We start from the raw sequence: 19,998 nt of genomic DNA on the forward strand, positions 1-19,998 counted from the left end.
TTTCTCCAGGCTGATTTCCATGCAACAGAGGAAAGTCATGGGCCAGACTGCTTAAATTACACATAAACAAGTTAACTCCCACACACTGGTTTTGGATGATCTGACTCCATACCAAAATCTAAACTCATAGTTGAAGACACATTGATACAATGAAATACAGTGACATAAGTGAGTAGATTATGTTTTTATTATCAATGCATCCCTTTAATAAGACTGATTCTAATGGCCTATATAAAATGCCAAAAACATACATGGTTCTGTACAAGGAAAACCACAAATTGGGGGGGACGACAGACTTATACACATCTTCTTGAAAATGTTTTCACTTGAGGAAAAATATAAATAACACTTCTCTTATCGTTGTCTCTCTGTTCCTAAACGGTCCAGGTACATAAAGGCTTTGTTTTCACATCCCCATACAGTGCTTTATCAACACAAGTCCACTTCAAATCATTCAAATGTAGACAAAAGTTAAATATTTAAGTTACTACTTCCTGTTGTTTCAAACAATTGCTAGATAACAAATAATTCTTGGCTTTTCAGTTTAGCTTTTTGGTCCCCAACAGAAAGTAGTACAATTATGTTCCCAAATAATTGACCTTTTTCAATATATATCTGAAACATCAGTATTATGTTCAAATGTGTCTAACTATGAAATGTACTGTAGACTTGACAAAAAAAAACATTTTACCACTATTTAGAATTTTGCAGTTCGTTGAAAAGGTGAACTGAGGCCTCTTAGAATGCAAACGTGCAAAATAAGGTTATATGAAGGTATAGTTGAGTGGAAACTTTTCAACATTACGCATTTATACAGAAAAATATTTTCTGTAGTAATTGCATACTTAGTTAAATGTTGATTGCTAAGTGCAATTGCAGTGCACCCCAATCCTCTTTTCACCAGTCCATTTAGCTAACCAATTCATCACTTAACCAAGGCCATTTTCAACAGTAGGCCTAAACACTTCCATTGTCATAATAGTCATATGTGCATGTTGTTGAAGGATTCAGTGCAGCAAGTACCATCTTCAGTCGAAGTGAATCATGTTGGAAAGGACCACACAATGGTAGCCACCACTTCTTTAAAACAGTAATGAAACAATGAGTCAACAGCTAGACAAAATTCAAACAAAAGATGAAATATATCAAACCAGTTAATAACCTATACATGTACATTTGGACTCACAATTAACAGGCATCTTGCATAGCAAAAACCCCCAGTACAATGACTGTTTTAAACCGTCATTTTACAAACATGTAGCTAGATTTCGACCCGGAAGTGGCTGAGTTTTCCAATTAAATGAGTGTTCTTATTGGACCTGAGCTCCACTTCAAAACGTTTACTCCAGTTTCATTATTCCCCAGTTTTACCAGATTAAGAACAAGCAGACAGTGACTCCCAAGGACACTGTCTAAGGAACAGCAACTAACACAGGACTGAGAAATGGAAACTGACAGGAATGGCTTCTGACTGTGGAATGGCAACTGACAGAAATGAATGGAAACTGGCGGGAATGAATGGAAACTGACAGAAATGAATGGAAACTGGCGGGAATGGCAACTGACAGGAATGAATGGAAACTGGCGGGAATGAATGGAAACTGGCGGGAATGGCTACTGAATGACTGTGGAATGAAGCAGCAACTCTACATGGCCATCAAATAGGGACTGTTTTCATGAACCATGTTCTAAAGAAATTTATGACAGAAAGGTTAGCAATCATACATGTCTTCTTCCACTTTAATGAGAACCAAATCTCTTGTTTCAACCCTGCACTTTGACTTTAGGGTTGAAATTTCTAGGTCGTAAACAAAAATAAATGCAGCCGTAGTTTCAAACATCAGTTGAGTAACTGACCGTTAATAACTCCTCTGTGCTGAAACACACAGACGTTCAATGGCAATGATTTGGTAGATTTCACTCCTACATGTAGTTGTTCAGTTCTTAATATAAATGCTTAAAAACACAGACAAACAAAATCCTAAACAAAACAACAAAACAAAATCCAGCAAAGGGAAGGAGGAACATTTCCTCTTTAGCACGTCAACAAATAAGAGAGACAACCACCAAACTGCATCAGTGACTGATGATCGTTTGGCTGACCTGTATCTGCCGTCATTAAATAGAGCAATACCAAAAGTATTTTCATCACTATTCTCCTTCACTGTTCTTTGTTCAGGTGCAGTGATTTTCACAATGGCATGGTCCTCTCTCCAGATGCAGAGAGGTTTTAGTGTTATGCAGAGGAACCCTACTCTTAGTGTTTTAGTCAAAGTCAATGGATCCACTTTGGGAGAAGGCGAGCTAAAAACAACATGCTGTGGTATTTCACACCAGTGGTTGGGATGCAGTCATATATTTTTTAAAAACTGAGGAAACCCTCAGGAATGAAGGACCGTTTTAAGTCATTTGGATTTGATTGTGATCCAAGCTCAGTTTGTGACGAATTTCCCAAAATGAGCTCTGTTAAAAACGCTCACAGCTGGCTGCCATCATTTGATCAGATAAAAAAAACGGAATATTTGTTCATCCTGCGTTATCATCCATCATATCTCAAACTTAGTCAATAGGAAGAACATATTTCTTCCCTCCTTCTCCATATTTTCATCTTTGTTTAAATCCCAGGAGGACATACAGTGAGTGCACTCTGGTATGGAGAGGTAAGGGAGGATGTGGGGGCGAAAGGTGACTCAGGCCCTACAGAGCTGTGGTTGGTAGTGACTCAAGGGTTTGTGGTTAAGGGGTTAGGGTTGTCTCACACGTCAGGGGTGGGGGTTGACTGAAGTTTGAGGGCTACAAAGTCCAAGGTTCAGGGGGGTTGAGGTTTGAGGGTTAACTGAAGGTTCAGGGGGGTGGAGGTTGAGGTTTGAGGGTTAACTGAAGGTTCCCGGGGTTGATGTTTGAGGGTTAACTGAAGGTTCCGGGGGTGGAGGTTGAGGTTTGAGGGTTAACTGAAGGTTCCGGGGGTGGGGGTTGAGGTTTGAGGGTTAACTGAAGGTTCCCGGGGTTAATGTTTGAGGGTTAACTGAAGGTTCCGGGGGTGGAGGTTGAGGTTTGAGGGTTAGCTGAAGGTTCCGGGGGTGGGGTGTGATTCATGCTTTAGGGGTTGTGGTTGACTGGAAGATCAGTAGTGGTGACTCAGGGTTTGACAGGCTGTGAGACAGAAGGGAAGGGCAGTAGGGTTGACTCAGGGCTCAACGGGAGGGTCGGCCGGTCCATTCTTTGGGGGCTTGGAGAGGATGGCCTCTGCCTCTTCGTACATCTGAGGAAGAGACAGAAGTGAATAGAAGAACAGCCAACATGAAATGTTTATTATTTTTGAATGTGTGTGTTGTTTACCGGAATGAATGGCACGTCTTGAAAGAGCTCCTGGATGAAGCGGCGTGCGGACAGACGGAACATGCAGTGGGCAAGCAGGTAAGACACCTCAGAATAGAGACAGATGTCATCGAATGCATAGGGGAACTTCTCCTTGATCCTGTCAAGACAACAGACACAGCCAGGGATATCAACCTCGGTTTGAGTGTGTGTGTGTGTGTGTGTGTGTGTGTGTGTGTGTGTGTGTGTGTGTGTGTGTCTTACGTTAGCAGGTTAGTCTCGTGGCCTTTGATCCCCACTGAGGAGCTGAGGTTGACCACGAGACGCAGGACCTCCTTCCTGAGGAGAACCCTGCCGGCCGGAGATTCCTCTGGGATGGACTTCACTCCTGAGGGGGGAGATAGACCGCAGAGAGTCAGTAGGTTTAGTCCATCCATCTTCAACAACAAAAGAAAACCCTTCGCTTGGACAAAAGCATGATATGAGAGAAAACAAAAACATGACATTTACCCAAAATCAGTTCAGTGCTGCGGGTGCTTCCTGGGGAGCCCTGAGACACAGCATCACTGCACCCGGACACCCCTGACAGTTTGGTTTGGCCCATGACCTCCAGGTGGTTCTGCACAGGCGGACCGCACCATTCTGAGAAAGGGGGTTCCTCTGTCAAGTCTGATGGAGAAACGTGAGTTTAAGTTGTTTATCGGTTGCTGACTGCTAATAATATAAACATACAAGGAAGTACAAGGATGCAAACGGCACGAATTGATAAACAGCATAATGTTCTGTTTTGTGTTTGTATCTGCCGCTGACCTGGGCTGCTATTGGAAGCGCTGAAGCCGAGCACAGAGAGCCCAGTGCAGTAGAGGCAGTTGTCATCGTTGTGTTCTTGTAAACCAGTCTCCTCTGAGCCCAGCAACTTCTGCTGCTCCGCCCGGCTCACCCCCATCAGCTCTGTGATGCTCAGCTGGGAGCGAAGCACTGCATGCCTGGAGTGAGGGCTGGGGCCTGGGAGAAGGGGCACATATCCACATGATCATGCATTTCCCCCCTTTTTATTCAAGCCTGTTGGTCCTGAGTGGGCCTCCTTTATCAGTAGCAAAGCCATCATTCCTCCTGTGCTAAACAACTCCTTACTGAAGAAAACAGATTGTGTTGGCCCCGGGCTGTTTCTTACCATCTGAGTCTCCAGAGAAGAATTTGGCAGATCTGTCCTCAGAGGGAGGGCTGGTCCTCTTCAGGAAATATGGTGTTTCTTTTATCTAGGAACAAAACACTCACAACTTTATCCAAATACTAACATGGAGTTATGACACAAGTTTAAATAGAGGTCTTAAATAGATTGGTAAACAAACTCAATTTCTTGTAAAATATCTAGAGTAGAAGTAAAATAAAAGGATAGATAAGGGATGAGAGGGTTCAGAGAGAGGGGTCATACGATGGTCAGTACCTGGAACATGTTGTTAATGTCCACAGGCAGCGCCAGGCCGATGAAGTCATCAGAGCTGCCGTAGGTGGCGCTGGACACCATGGATCTCACTGAGGAGGACCGCTGCAGAGTGTTCTGGCTGATGGGGCTCAGCAGATCCTCCTTGTCCAGGGAGGCAAAACTCAGAGCCTTCAGGAACCTGGAGATAAAATAAACATTCAGTGAGTTAGGAGGCAGGAAAGGTCTACCTGCTCATCTTACACCTCATTCCAAAATCATATTAGTTTGTAGGCCAAACCATTCTGACACTACAGATGTTTGTGAGAATACCAATTTTCCGGTGTCTCGTGGTCTGATAATCACCGCTGTAGCTCAGCAACCTTCCACCGCTATGCACTAGGCTGACATAGGAAGATGCAGTGGATTGAGACACAGCCCGTGCAAAAAAACAAATACACTATACATTCAAAATGATGTGGACACCCCTTCAAATTATTGGATTCAGCCGTTTCAGCCAGACCTGTTGCTGAGGTGTATAAAATCGAGCACACAGCCATACAATCTCCATAGACAAATATTGGCAGTATAATGGCCCGTACTGAAGAGCTCAGTGACGTTCAACATGGCACTGTCATTGGTTGCCACTTTCCAACAAGTCAGTTCATCAAATTTCTACCCTGCTAGAGCTGTCCCGGTAAACTATAAGTGCTGTTGAAGTGGAAGCGTTTAGGAGCAACAAAGGCTCAACCATGAAGTGGTAGGCCATACAAGCTCACAGACCGGAACCGCCGAGTGCTGAAGCGCGTAAAAATCGTCTGTCCTCGGTTGCAACACTCACTACCGAGTTCCAAACTGCCTTTGGAAGCAACGTCAGCACAATAACTGTTCGTCGGGAGCTTCATGAAATGGATTTCCATCGCCGAGCAGACGCACACAAGCCTAAGATCACCATGTGCAATGCCAAGTGTCGGCTGGAGTGGTGTAAAGCTCGCCACCATTGGAGTCTGGAGCAGTGGAAGTGCGTTCTCTGGAGCGATGAATCACGATTCACCATCTCGAAGTCCGACGGACCAATCTGGATTTGGCAGATGCCAGGAAAACACTACCTGCCGAATGCACAGTGCCAACTGTAAAGTTTGGTGGAGGAGGAATAATAGTCTGGGGCTGTTTTTCATGGTTCGGGCTAGGCCCCTTAGTTCCAGTGAAAAAAAAAGGGAAATCTTAACGCTACAGCATACAATGACATTCTATACAATTCTTTGTGGCAACAGTTTGGGGAAGGCCCTTTCCTGTTTCAGGAAAACAACACTCAATATTTCAGGAAATTACAGAAGCAAAACCTAATTCAAGCCAGAGCAGAGGTCAAACTCAGTTGATCTTGTCATCAAAGAATGAGAAGCCTCTAAAGAGAAAGAGGAGTGAGAAGCCTCTAAAGAGAAGGAGGAGTGAGAAGCCTCTAAAGAGAAAGAGGAGTGAGAAGCCTCTAAAGAGAAAGAGGAGTGAGAAGCCTCTAAAGAGAAAGAGGAGCAACAAGAGGAAGTAAGAGAAAGGGCAACTGAAGATCTGAGAAAGAGGGAGGGGGGAATATTCAGAGAAGTAGTAGTCAGTAGTAGTCATGGGAGATTCTAGGAAAGGAGTTCTTAAGGGAGTGTGCGTGTGGACAAGTACGAGTCAAGGGGGACTGAGTGAGTGTGTATGTGTGTATGTGTATGTGTGTGTGTGTGTTACCGCCGTGGGGTGAGTCTGGAATCCAGGCTGCCTGTCTTCATGGTGATGGTATCAGTGAAGAGCACGTCTTTGGCTGGGGAGGCCAGAGCCTCGCTGTGGGACAGGGACGAGTGGATCCTCTGCTGCTGCAGCCTCTTCAGAGTAGCGTAGCCCAGCGCATCACGCTGACTGGCGTACGTGTCACAGGAAGTGGCGTACTTCAGTGTGGCGTAGCCCAGCGCGTCGCGGGAGTTTGAGTACATGAGGCTGCAGTCCGTCAGGCCGCTCAGGGTGGTCAACGAAGGTGACTTGAGGGACTGGGCGCGGCGGGGGAGGGTGTGGGAGGAGCCGGGGGGCACCAAGGAGGCAGAGCTAGATTTGGACAGGGAGGAGAGGTGGGCAGTGTGGGGCTGGGGGGTGAGGGAGGTCAGGGTCTGGATGGTCTGGGCGCTGATCACACTGTTGAGGCTGACACCGTCCGTGTCGATGGTGGAGGGCAGGGTCTCCCTGGAGGGGCTGGAGCTCATAGAGCTGATGCCGCTGGTGGTTGTGTCCGTGTTGAAGCTCTGACTGCGCGATTTAAACTGAGCCCCCCCGCCCCCTCCGGACGGGCCATCCCCGGCCAGGCGTTCCCGGCTAGTCTGCTCTCTCTGGTTCTCCCCCACCCCTGACCCTCCTACCCCCACTGACCGGCCTGGCAGCCTCCCCTCCCCATCTCCTTCACCGAAGCTGGGGGTGCTGCCCTGGTTTTCAGAGGTCTTGCTGCCCAGGTTGGCAGAGGGGCTTTTGGGCAGGTGGCCGTCATTATAGATTGGGAAGACATCTGAAGATCCAAAGGTATAGCTGGGTTCAGTGACGGTGCGTTTGCGCCCCTGCTCCTCTTCCATCCCTCCTCCGTGGTCCCTGGTGGTGCCCTTGGGGTCGCTGGTGCTGCGCAGCATCTTCCCGGAGAGCGACAGAGAGTGGAGGAGGCGGTTGCGGAAGTGGCTGGAAGCCAGGAGGGTGAAGGGGCTGCGGTCCTTGTACTTGGGTCTCATGTACATGGGAGGATCGTCCGACAGGTCACAGTTCTCCAGCCGCTCATCGTCCATGATGTACATACCTGGAAATGACCACTCAAGGTTAACTCTTAGTAGTATGGAGTAAACATTTGGCGATACTGTACAGGTTAAAAATAAATTAATACCAATACTATGATTACAGACTTACTGGGCTGAGACTTACTGGGCTGAGACTTACTGGGCTGTGTGGAGTCACTCTCACTGTTGTGTCTAGAGCTGGTGGAGTCAGAGGCGAGGCTGAGGGTGGAGGGGACAGAGGACAGCAGGCTGGGCGGGTTGGGGGGGGGCTCCATGTCGTCTGGGACAACGGGCCACAGCGTCCGCCGGCTGTGTCTTACAGCGTCCCAGCCGTGCTGCTTCAGCATGTCACAGCCCTGACGTGTCTTTGAGATCAGCCCCAACACGTACAGACACGTCCTACACAGAGACAGCAGACAAACATTATAGAGAGATCCTGGACAGAGATATAGTACTCTTTTGGGACAGTACAAGCATGCTGCTTCGTCAGAAGCACCTTGAATATTGGAGTTGCAAATATCAATGTGTCTTACCCCCTGATGGAGAGAACCTCACAGTGCTGGGCCAGAACCACTATGTCAGGGATCACCCCCTCCTCCTGTAAGAGGTTCAACCCCCAGTTTGATGACCCTATGTTACCCTGGAAACAAACAGTTTAACAACATTAATACTCATGTTATTATGAAAACGATGTGTGAATCTTATCAATAATTGGCACATAACTGTGGAACTCTGATGATGACAACAGATGTGGTAGTTAGTCATTCTCCATTATTAAACTGGGTGGTTCCAGCCCTGAATGCAGATTGGCTGACAGCCGTGGTATATGAGAGAGTATAGCATGGGTATAACAAAACACTTGTTTTTATTGCTTTAATTACTTTAGTAACCAGTTTATAATAGCAATAAGGCACGTTAGGGGTTTGTGGTATATGGCCAATATACCATGGCTAATGGCTGTATACAGGCACTCCGCGATGCGTCGTGCATAAGAACAGCCCTTAGCCGTGGTATATTGGCCATATACCACACCCCCTCGGGCCTTATAGCTTAATTATACTGACCAAGGCCCAAAGTGCTGCCTTTAGCTGTTTGATGCCCTCCCACTTGTCCAGCATTGGGGAACGGACAGTGTAGCTTAGGTCAGGAACCACATTCTGAAGAGAAAGATGAAAAGGGTTTAACTTCTTATGGCTGGGGGGGCAGTATTGAGTAGCTTGGATGAATAAGGTGCCCAGAGTAAACTGCCTGCTACTCAGGCCCAGAAGCTAAGATATGCATATTATTAGTAGATTTGGATAGAAAACTCTGAAGTTTCTAAAACTGTTTGAATGATGTCTGTGAGTATAACAGAACTCATATGGCAGGCAAAAACCAGAGAAAAAATCCAACCAGGAAGTGGGAAATCTGAGGTTTGTAGGTTTTCAAGTCTTTGCCTATCCAATATACAGTGTAAATTTGTTTCAGGCTTCTACTGTGAAGGGGGAGAGAATAAGAGCTGTTTGAGTCAGGTGTCTGGCAGAATGCCATGAGTCAGGTGCGCGCCCGTGAGCGTTAGCTGCGTTCCTTTTCCTTTCTAAAGACAAAGGAATTGTCCGGTTGAATCATTATTTAAGATTTATGTTAAAAACATCCTAAAGATTGATTCTATACATCGTTTGACATGTTTCTACGAACTGTAATATAACTTCTTTGACTTTTCGTCTGGACTAAGTGTCTGCGCCTCTTGAATTTGGATTTGTGAACTAAATGCGCGAACAAAAAGGAGGTATTTGGACATAAATGGACTTTATCGAACAAAACAAACATTTATTGTGGAACTGGGATTCCTGGGAGTGCATTCCGATGAAGATCATCAAAAGGTAAGTGAATATTTATAATGCTATTTCTGACTTCTGTTGACTCTACAACATGGTGGGTATCTGTATGGCTTGTTTCGGTGCCTGAGCGCTGTACTCAGATTATTACATGGTGTGCTTTTTCCTTAAAGCTTTTTTGAAATATGACACAGCGGTTGCATTAAGGAGAAGTATATCTTTAAACGCATTATGCTTGTAATTGCTACTCGACTAGTGTAATAGTGAATGGTTCAAGTAGATGCAGTTACCTGGACTTCCAGTAGATGGCAGCCTGTCTTATCATGGACAAGCTGGCCATACAGATGAACAGGAAGATAAACATTTGGCCTCTGTAACCTTTGGTTGCTTCGGCGTACATAGTTGTCTCCATCGACAGGTTTGCGGTACGTGGTGAGAGCCTCGTTAAGCTGCTCCTCTATCATGTCCACATACTTCAGGTTATAGTCCTGCAAAACACAATGATATAAAAATTAGTTTATGTTTTCATGTGATAGCGAAAAGATGCAAATCATCATTTATGGCATTGTTGGTTGAGTATAAATGTACCTTCTGCCATTTTTCTAGCTGCTTGGTGACGTAACCCCTCTCACTTAGGTAGGAGAAGCCTTTTGGAATGGACAAGAACCTGGAGATAAGAATCACAGCGGTCAGAGCCAAATGGACCTAATACAGAAAAGCAAACAATAGCTCAGTTTTCTCCCAGCAGCTTACCGTAGCAGCAGCAGGACACCCTTGTCCCCCAGGTGTGTGAGAGCTGGCTTCATCTGGATCAGAGCATGGAGGTTTGCCTAGAGGGGAAAAAAAACACCAGAGGGACATGTCAGCTAATATACTTCTGGAGTCAAAAGCTGCTGGACTAAACTAAAGTACAAGACTGTAAGGTATAACAGTGCCCAGGAAACAGCACATAGCAAGGCACCACAACAGACACTCAGGCCCCTCATCCCTGACCTTGTCCTCACAGGCCTCGTCCAGTATGTCCAACGCCTCCATGGAGATGGTCTTGTTGCGGTCGTGGAGCTGGGTGACCAGCAGCTCGATGCCCCAGTTACTGAAGAACTCCACATTGGCACGAAGCAACACCCGCAGGTGTTTAGTGGCATACAACCTGCAGTTCTGTGGCACACCAACAGAGGGCGGAAGAGGACAGGCTGTCATTCAAAAACACTAACATATGCTCCACTGAAAACACAACAAACCAAATTGCTCATAATGTTGCTTTCCAAACACCTGTGCAAGCTACTCCGACCACCTCTAGGAAACCAAGATGTATCAATTAATGTTTGAATTCCATCTGGGTGTTTTCTGTGTTAGTGGTGGGGTTCTTACGTCAGTGGCAGCAGTGAGGATCTTGGACAGGATGACCCTGGACAGCCCATCACGGCTGTAGTCCAGTATGGAGACAGTGAGTTTCAGCAGGTGGTCCTGATTTTTCAGAGTACAGATGTTCAACAGGCTAGTAGGAGAGCACAGGATACAGAGAATCAATGTACTGCTCCATACACACTCCAACACAATGACTTGAGTGAAGATGAAGTGAGTGTGAAAGAGGACAAAGGAAACTCTGCAGCAGCTTAAAAAGGCATCTTTAAATGGGACAGTTTCCAAGATATTAGGGATCTCCCAAGAGGTACGATCAGAGTACATGTTTGGAAAAACAGACTAGTGGACGGTGAGAGACTGACCACTGGAAGACACTGCACTTCTCCAGCATCTTGACACCGTGCGGGTGTGAGGAAAGAGTGCCCAGGAACAGGAAGTAGTGCTGGCTGAGAGTGGTGAGCAACCCGTTGCTCTGGAGACCGCGGTCAGGCTTGAGCCCCGAGGAAGAGGAGAGCCATTGGACTATGTCCTTCACCAGGTCCTCCAGGTATGCCTGCCCATCCTGACACACAGACAGGGGTAATGTTTAGGTAATGTTGGACATTGATAGAGAGGTCACGTGAAGTCATGTAACTCAATATTTGATTATCAATGGAGTTCCAATATAAAGTTATTTAACTTTGTGTACTTATCATTAATAGGTCTGGATAGTGCAATTCTCGTCCGCTGTGTGTAAATATCAGTAGTCTATTCAAATTTTGCCTCATAGTAAACCCTCTCACCTCCTCAGACTCCAGGAGGAACTCGATGAACTGACATCCCACCACAGTGAGCTGCCTGGCCTTACTGTGGTCCAGCTCCAGGCTGGCGTACAGCTTACTGCTGGGCTTATAGAAGAATAGCAGCCTGCGTACAAACCTGCAGAAACAGAACCCGGTGTCAGACAGAGAGAGAGAGCCCGGTGTCAGACAGAGAGAGAGAGCCCGGTGTCAGACAGAGAGAGAGAGCCCGGTGTCAGACAGAGAGAGAACATTTGGTTTGCTACAGTTACAAACAGGAGGTGAAATAAGTGGTTATAATGGTACTTACCTGTGCATTTGTTCATCTTTATTGCTCCGCAGGTTAACGTTTGGCCACTACAGATGGGGAAAAGGAAACAAACATAATTTGAACAAAGGACAGTATTGTAAAAGATACTGACTGGAATAAGTATTTATTGCAGTCTTAGTCCACTCACCTTCAATACTGTTGCAATGAGAACCCAGTTCCAGTCCAGGTTCTCTTTGTGGTTGAGGATGTGGCTGTCTCTCAGGTTCATCATAAGAGCATCCTCAGTGTCCTTCAATGCAAACAAGGACAGCATTACAAATACCACTCCAAGAAATCCAAGAAGCTTGTGTTGCAACACAGGGGCATGGTTTGATATGTACCTTAATGACAAAGATATCTCTCTGTGGTCTAAAGTGCTGATCTCTACAGTAGTGAGAAGCCTTCGATTTGCGGATGATGTGGTCCAGGTACAGGCTGTTGGGTTTGGGTCCTCTCTTCTTCTTCTCGTGGAAACGTTTCAGGTAGTTGACCGCTGCACTCGCCCGTCTGAAAAATTATGAAAACAGCTGTTGTGTCCGTGTTAATAATATGAAACTCTCTTGTAGCACATGCATTGGATGTACAAAACATTAGGAACACCTTCCTAATTTGAGTTGCATGGACTCTACAAGGGGTCGAAAGCATTCCACAGGGATGCTGGCCCATGTTGACCACAATGCTTCCCACAGTTGTGTCAAGTTGGCTGGATGTCCTTTGGGTGGTGGACCATTCTTGATACACACGGGGAACTGTTGAGAGTGAAAAACCCAGCAACATTTAAGTTGTTGACACACTCAAAGCCACTTAAATATTTTGTCTTGTCCAGTCACCCTCTGAATGGCACACATACACAAGCCATGTCTCAATTGTCTTATGGCTTAAAAATCTTTCTTTAACTTGTCTGCTCCCCTTCATCTACACTGATTGAAGTGGATTTAACAAGTGACATCAATAAGGGATCATAGCTTTCACTTGGATTCACCTGGTCAGTCTATCTCATGGAAAGAGCAGCTGTTCATAATGTTTTGTACACTCAGTGTATATTGTTAAATGAGGATTAGGTTAGAGAGTTTCATGTAACTAGTAATACAGTCTTTTCTCCTGTCTGCAAGAGAGTAAATTTCTCACAATGGTCCCTGTCTATAGTGACCCCAAGAAATGTCCTCAGTACTCTATGGTAGGTAGCTGTCACTCACAGTCTCTTCTCCTGGGCGATGTCGAAGGAGGCAGCCTTGTTGATGAGTGTGGGCAGACAGTGCAGGTGGTGGCTATGGGAGTGGGGGAGGATGGTGTTGGCCTGGGAGGGAAACAGAAATAAACAGTTACAACAACAACAATGGGGACCATGCAAAACTGGGACCATAAAAACGTGTCAAAAACTCCTAGAGCATTTCCTCCTCTGGTCCAGTTCGCTGACCTCACAAAATGTTAACAGCTGAGCAAACAGGGAGTTGAGTTACCATGTGAAGCAGTTCTCCCAGTAGAATGGTGGCTCGCACAGAGATGGGGTCATCAGTGCTTGTGATAACCTCAACGAGACCCTGTTGAGAGGTACACAGGCTTTACACGACAGACAATAGCGGTTTGTGTGTGGGATCTTTAGGTACCAATAGACAGATATGCAACTGCCATTATTGGTTGAATATAGACAAACTTATCGATCCTGATATTGATGACCATACCTCAAGAAGGCCACTCTTGATGAAGGCAGACAGTACCAACGCCAGGTAATTATCCATTAAGTCAGGCCTAAGAGCAGTAAGAGAACAAATGGAGTTTATGCAGACAATGTTTTCCTCAATCATGAGTTAAAGAGTTCAAATAAGTGATGGTTCTTACCTTGATCGAGCTCGATGTGGAAGGATAACTTTTGCTTCAGAAGCCACAAAGCCATCTGATAACCTCCAATTGTCTTGGAACCTGCTAGGGTCTACAGGAGGAATATAGACAAGTATACTTTGTTACCTAATAATACATGGTACATGAGATATATGATAAGAAAAGAAAGGCTCTTAACTTGAATAAAGACACAAAAAGTGACATTGTACCCACCCACACTGATAAGTGCTTCAATAAAGTCTGCAGTCACAACTGGCACGGGGAGCCGAAATATATCATATATCACCTCTAATAAGCCTTTCTGTGGGAGGTCGAGAGGAACCAGGTTTACACACATTAATAGAGACTTCATTCATTTTATAACATTTTGATGAGAAGACAGAAAATAATGAGTTTTAGGGGTGTGCCCTACATCATTCTTACATTACACTGAGTAACATTGTTATATATGTTATTGAGCACAACCATAAAGTAATCTTGAGGTAAACTGGAGGACACTGCATTCTCCTTCACCTCAGTTGTCAGGTGCTGATAATGTTTATTTGATGCTATACTTACCCTTACTTCCATATTTGGTATACAGAGCAGGCCAATAAGAGACTGGATTCCAGAGTTGCCTGACTTGCACAGGTTAATGATGCCTGGAGTGAGATGTAGACAGTAGGGTCAGATAGGAACATGTTCATCCTGTTTATACCACACCACTAATATCACATAAGAGCTATCAAGGTATATACACACACTCAAACTCAGATATCATTGAATATGAAGGGGTAAAGTTTACCTGACCAGGAGCGAAAGGAAGCAACTATGGACATTTTACTAGCCAGGAAACGAGCCTCCCTGTCTTCCCTGGGGTGGACATCAAAATGCATGATTAAAATCTCCCAAATTATTGAAACAGTCAATACAACACTCCATAAAATACACTGCATAGGACATAATTAAATATACTGCACAGGACATAATTAAATATACTGCACAAATATATTGCACTATCATGCACACTGACTTGAGCTGCCCCTCTGCCGTGTCTGCATTGTGTCTGTAGTGGAAGTCAGTGTAAGGGGCCAGGATTTGCTGGAAGAGAAACAGAAAAAGAAGAACAATCTCATTCAATGAGGAAATAATCCAATTCATCAAATTCCTGTTAATGAATGCTGCTCTTTGTGTGCGAGAGTGTGTGTGTGTTGTCAGTACCTCGAGCTCCACATCCGAGTGCACATACTGGCGTGTGTGTGGGTGGTTGAGGAGGTGTAGGATGGTAGTGATGAGTGCCTCGTTGATGCGGCTCAGCTGACAGTCGATCACGTTCTTCAGAATGGTGCTGAGACCACGCCTCTGGGCCACCACCACAGGGTTCTTCACAGCTGCAGAACAAAGGAACCACACAGGGTTTAACCATAACACCACCTATAGTATAGATAAGTGTGTGTGTTTGCTCTTCTGACCTACCAAGTTCACAGATGATGGCGATACAGGCACGAACCATGCGGTCTCGCTCCTGTAGCCCATCGTTGCCCACGGCAATGAGGGAGTTGGTGACAGATGAGGGGAAGAGCAGTGCATTCACAGTGATCATCTGTAGAGGGACAGCAGAGAGGGGACAGATCAATGTCTCACACTCATCTCACATAGTAGTACTCGGGTGATAGAGGGATGTTTATGTTTATCAGATAGACATCTAACTGGTCACATCTCTACATATTACTGAACGGTACATTACGAATTAAATCAATTTAGTTAGGGAGAGGCTGGGCTGTCTCACCTTTCGCACCAGCCTGAGAGCCTGTGTCCTCTCCACCTCATTGCTTTGCTGGATGTCTATGCACCTGGAGAGGAAAATACACAATTAGTGGTTGAAAGGTTAAGTGGGAGGGCCTCCCGGGTGGCGCAGTGGTCTAGGGCACTGCATCGCAGTGCTAGCTGCGCCACCAGGCGCAGTGCGCGCTAACCAAGGGGGCCAGGTACACGGTGTTTCCTCCGACACATTGGTGCGGCTGGCTTCCGGGTTGGAGGCGCGCTGTGTTAAGAAGCAGTGCGGCTTGGTTGGGTTGTGCTTCGGAGGACGCATGGCTTTCGACCTTCGTCTCTCCCGAGCCCGTACGGGAGTTGTAGCGATGAGACAAGATAGTAATTACTAGCGATTGGATACCACGAAAATTGGGGAGAAAAGGGGATATAAAAAAAAAAAAAAAAAAAAAAAAAAAAAAAAAAAGTGGGCTCAACATTGGCATAAGACACACACACAGCATAGATGTAGCACTCACCTGGCGATCAGGTAGTCCACCTGAAGACGGAGGACCTTCTGGAGAATAGTGCTGTCTCTGACCAGGTAGCGTAGAGCCCTCAGCCCTGCAGCTCGCACTTCCTTAGCCTCGTTCAACAGCGCTAACCGGAGACTAGAACAGGGGAAGAACGGAAAGTGGAGAGAGAGAGAGAGAAAGACAGAAAGAGGTAGAGACAGAGAGAAAAGTTGAATGAGGAACAATGAATCTGCATTTTAAATCATGGTATAGTAGAAACATCCCAAAATCAACCCAGAGAAACAGCTAGTACTGTACATATAGCACTGGTGAAGATTCATTTCTCAAAAGACTCACCAAATGATGATCTCTTCATGTGTAAACCCAAGCTTCTCTTCTGAGTGGCCTACCTTGCAGAGAAGCTGTGACAGATGGAGAAAAACAAACTGATAAGAACACATCCAAACACAAAGAATCAAACATTACATCCAGTTAAAGGGATTATTTGGGATTTTGGGAATGAGGACTCGTGGATACCATTTTCAGGTCTATGTGTCCAGTATGAAGGAAGTTAGAGGTAGTTTCACAAGCCAATACTAATTAGAGTTAACGCAATGACTGGAAGTCTATGGGCATCTGAATGGCATGCTAGCAGATACCATAGACTTCCAGTCATTTCACTAATGCTAGTTAGCAGTTGAGCTAGCACTCGTTAGTAACTTCCTTCAAACTTCACGTAAACATATAAAAATGGTATCTGTGAGTTCATCTTACTCTGGGGAAGTAGATAAAGGGACTCATTGCCAAAATCCTAAAGTATCCCTTTGCAGTCTTTCCAACACTCAGTCCTTAGGACCCCAAGGTGTGCACGTTTTGGTTTTTGCCCTAGCACTACACAGCTGATTAAAATAATCAAAAATTAATGATGAGATGATTATTTGAATCAGCTGTGTAGTACTAGGGCAACAACCAAAACGTGACCACTTGGGGTCCCCAGGACTGAGTTTGGGAAACACTGCTTTAATGGTCTGCTGAGATGTTGCCCCACAAACCTTTATGAAGTTGTTCAGGTGACCGAGTTTGCGCATGTTGGAGACTCCTTGTTGCTTGGCAACATTCTGTAGAATTTCCCGAAGGTTGTCTGAAGGATCTGAAATGATACATCAAGGTCAATAAGTGGTCAGTAAGTTTATTCACCTGGCTCAACTCTGTTCCAATACATTCCAGTAACAAAACACACAGTGTTCAGGTGAGATGAGCATGACAAAGCCTCATTAGTGAATGTGACCAGCAATAAACTGGAAACAGAAACACATTTGGGATCAGGGCACACCGAAATAAAAAGGTAGCCCCACCGAAAGAAGAGTTTGTAATGACACACGACTGTAAAGTCTAGTGTGAATAAAAGTACCCACAGGTTCTATATACATGGTAGGATGTTATTTGTAGGTCCCTGTCATGATTCAACAAATTGTACCATGTTGTTATTTCAACACTACTTGGGATAAATGCAAAACGTGTTTGAGGCACAGGGTTTAATCAAATCTATTCAACTAAAATTCAGAATGTTAGCACTGTAGTTTGTCTGTTTGAAAACAACCATGCCATGTTTATTCTATCCTGAAGTAAACAATTATTCAGACTGAGGGTAGCAATAGACAAATTAGAGCTATAAATGATTAAAACATTACAATTCTTCAATGGTCAGAATGTATTATTCTATGCTTCAGACAAGTGACTTCAACTTTGGAGCATGAAGTGAATTAGTGTAAAGTGTCCCTGAGGAAATATAGGCTATCACAGTGTATTTCTGTAAAAAGGACAGTTACATTTTCTCCCATGATGTAAAAACAGAAACACTGCATAAAGGTCCTTAGCATTTGGATCATGATGATAAGGTAGGACAGTCCTAACTGCTGGTATTAAGCTTCAATACAAGGCATGGGCCTATTCTACAAAAATCTATGAACGGACTGGGACACATTTCTCAAATTGAAAACCAGTGGCATTGAATTAGCGTTGAATTGTAGCTATACAAGCCATATTCAGTAAGGTAGAAACAATGAATGACATTAGCTAGAATCCTATCTATTTCGCTATCACTGTTAGCTATTACTGCAAATCAGATGCATCAAAACAACAATGTGATGATAATGTTATGAATTACTGCTAGCTATGCTAACTAGCTAAATGTAAATAAAGGGGAAAGAAACCCTGTTAGTAACAAGGATGTTGTATGCAGATACATTAGGATGTTCGGCCATTTATTAGCTAGCTAGCAGCATTTTAATAATAGGATAGCTATCTACGATTCAATAAATGGGATGCTGACTATCCAATTTCCAATCTGATTCACCCACCTCTGGAAAGATCGAGTGGTACATTTTCCTCCCCACTGTCATTCCGACCTGTCAAAGCAAAGCAAGCACAACAACCAATAAAGGTTAGCAAGGAGACCACAACTAACAGGCACAATGAAAGTTCAGCTTTATGTTTTGGAGGGTTGCTAATCTCTGGTCCAGATTGCAATATCTCTTGTCTCACCTCGCATCCGAATGCTTCGGCTCGGACGGCCTCGGATGCTGACCGCCATCTTTCCAGAATCATTCAGCACTAACCGGATCGGAATCAACAGGGATTATCGCGAGAAATCCCGCACTCATTGCCTCTCCGCCCAACCACAGTTGTCTCATGAAAGAAAAACTATTTTTGCAGCAAATATATACATCTATGTGTTTTGCATCTGTGCTCTCTGTCTGCACCTTGCAATCCAGACATTTCGTGTAATCATTATTTGAGGACAGTGTGGATTTATGACAGCCGGAATTCGGCAAATTTTTCTTGTGTTTCTGTCTGGCCTGTAATTCTCTGAAATTTCTTGTATGATTTTGGTACCTGGAAATGTGTCTCCTGTCCTACGTACAGCCAAAGACGCAAGTTTACATTTGGAAGTTGTTAGGAGTACTTCCCTACTTCCACACTGTGATGCGACGTTGCGCCACTGAGGTATATTAACCATAGACTTAGATAGATATCGCATCATTGTATATGCCCTATTATGGTGACTGTAAGAGCAGGGCAGCGCAATCTCCATTTTGAAGTAATACATTTTTCTTATTCTACTACTTTTCTTATTTTTATCTCTTACTTTTATGTATTTTCTTAAAACTGCATTGTTGGTTAAGGACTTGTAAGTAAGCATTTCACTGTAAGGTCTACACCTGTTGTATTCGGCACATGTGACAAATACAATTTGATTTGATTTACCATTCTTAACTTTATTAATTAAGTTACATATGAAGGGAGTTTGAATGCTAAGATTGCTTTGTAAATAAATAAAAGAGAATGCAGCTGTCTTTTTACAGACAGAGAGGTCCATCCCACATTTTTATACGGACTACAATAATGAGTCATAAAGTTGTCCGCTGTGATAAAACGTCGTTGCTTGTTCTGCCCACTATACTTAATTTGCTCCCATTGGAAACGATGCCAATGAGATATCTTGGGTTAGTTAACAGTATCTTCGCTAAAAATGTGCATTCTGCCACTAGTGTTGCCAACCAGATTTTCAGTGAGAATCAGTGGTGTATTTTGCCTAACAGTTTACCCACCTTTGAGGAAAAACATATTGAAAGAATAGGAGCATTTTTTTCACCGCGACCGGCGATCAGAATTTAGCGACCAATTGTTTTACCACTACATCACTGATGAGAATTCATATTGTATTTTTGATTTGTCGCTAGATTACAATTTGCCGTTGCTGGGATGATGTCACCGCACCAATTTTCCTTGCTATGGTACCTGACACAGCTTCTCAAATCAAAAGCTAATCTAATCATGTTTTATTTGTCACATGCGCCAAAAGAACAGGTGTAGACCAGGGTTGGAAATGTTTCCACTTGCATCTAAATAAATGTATATTTAATGTTCAAGCACTCTTATTGGTTGGTTCAATTCCGATGACAATAAGGCGTGTTATTGGCCCCGCTTGCAGATAGGGGGAGATCGCGAACGTCAGGTCTCCCCAGTATGAAAATGTGATACAAGGGATTTTACCATCAACATCATTAAGCCATGCACATCTAACGTGCTGTTTCCTATTTAATCACAGA

General features: G+C 44.5%; 1 protein-coding gene across 1 annotated transcript; it reads right to left on the bottom strand.

Moving 5' to 3' along the window:
* Nucleotides 1–165: 165 nt before the first annotated feature.
* On the bottom strand, nucleotides 166–18,480 carry LOC120045002 (rapamycin-insensitive companion of mTOR-like). The gene is made up of 37 exons (XM_038989803.1): nucleotides 18,431–18,480; nucleotides 18,247–18,294; nucleotides 16,939–17,036; nucleotides 16,244–16,308; nucleotides 15,911–16,042; nucleotides 15,409–15,472; nucleotides 15,096–15,222; nucleotides 14,841–15,010; nucleotides 14,653–14,720; nucleotides 14,425–14,492; nucleotides 14,199–14,281; nucleotides 13,854–13,941; nucleotides 13,641–13,731; nucleotides 13,484–13,550; nucleotides 13,262–13,342; nucleotides 12,998–13,098; nucleotides 12,143–12,308; nucleotides 11,950–12,051; nucleotides 11,802–11,848; nucleotides 11,495–11,630; nucleotides 11,075–11,274; nucleotides 10,719–10,845; nucleotides 10,341–10,505; nucleotides 10,101–10,177; nucleotides 9,936–10,014; nucleotides 9,638–9,835; nucleotides 8,595–8,687; nucleotides 8,064–8,170; nucleotides 7,691–7,929; nucleotides 6,473–7,553; nucleotides 4,766–4,943; nucleotides 4,493–4,577; nucleotides 4,129–4,323; nucleotides 3,829–3,987; nucleotides 3,583–3,706; nucleotides 3,340–3,478; nucleotides 166–3,262 (listed from the first exon to the last, which is right to left on the bottom strand). The coding sequence occupies exons 1-37, from the start codon at nucleotides 18,477–18,479 to the stop codon at nucleotides 3,188–3,190; spliced, it is 5,172 nt and encodes a 1,723-aa protein (XP_038845731.1). The 5' UTR covers nucleotide 18,480; the 3' UTR covers nucleotides 166–3,187.
* Nucleotides 18,481–19,998: the final 1,518 nt, after the last annotated feature.

This window comes from Salvelinus namaycush, chromosome 3 (genome assembly GCF_016432855.1).
Source record: "Salvelinus namaycush isolate Seneca chromosome 3, SaNama_1.0, whole genome shotgun sequence".
NCBI classification, from domain to species: Eukaryota; Metazoa; Chordata; class Actinopteri; order Salmoniformes; family Salmonidae; genus Salvelinus; species Salvelinus namaycush.

Excerpts from the sequence above, each read along its gene's own strand:
- LOC120045002 (XM_038989803.1), bottom strand. The coding sequence starts at position 18,479 with ATGGCGGTCAGCATCCGAGGCCGTCCGAGCCGAAGCATTCGGATGCGA. Across the intron at positions 13,732-13,853 it reads TGAAGCACTTATCAGTGTGG|ACCCTAGCAGGTTCCAAGAC; the intron begins GTGGGTACAATG and ends TTCCTCCTGTAG. Across the intron at positions 3,263-3,339 it reads AAGACGTGCCATTCATTCCG|ATGTACGAAGAGGCAGAGGC; the intron begins GTAAACAACACA and ends TCTCTTCCTCAG.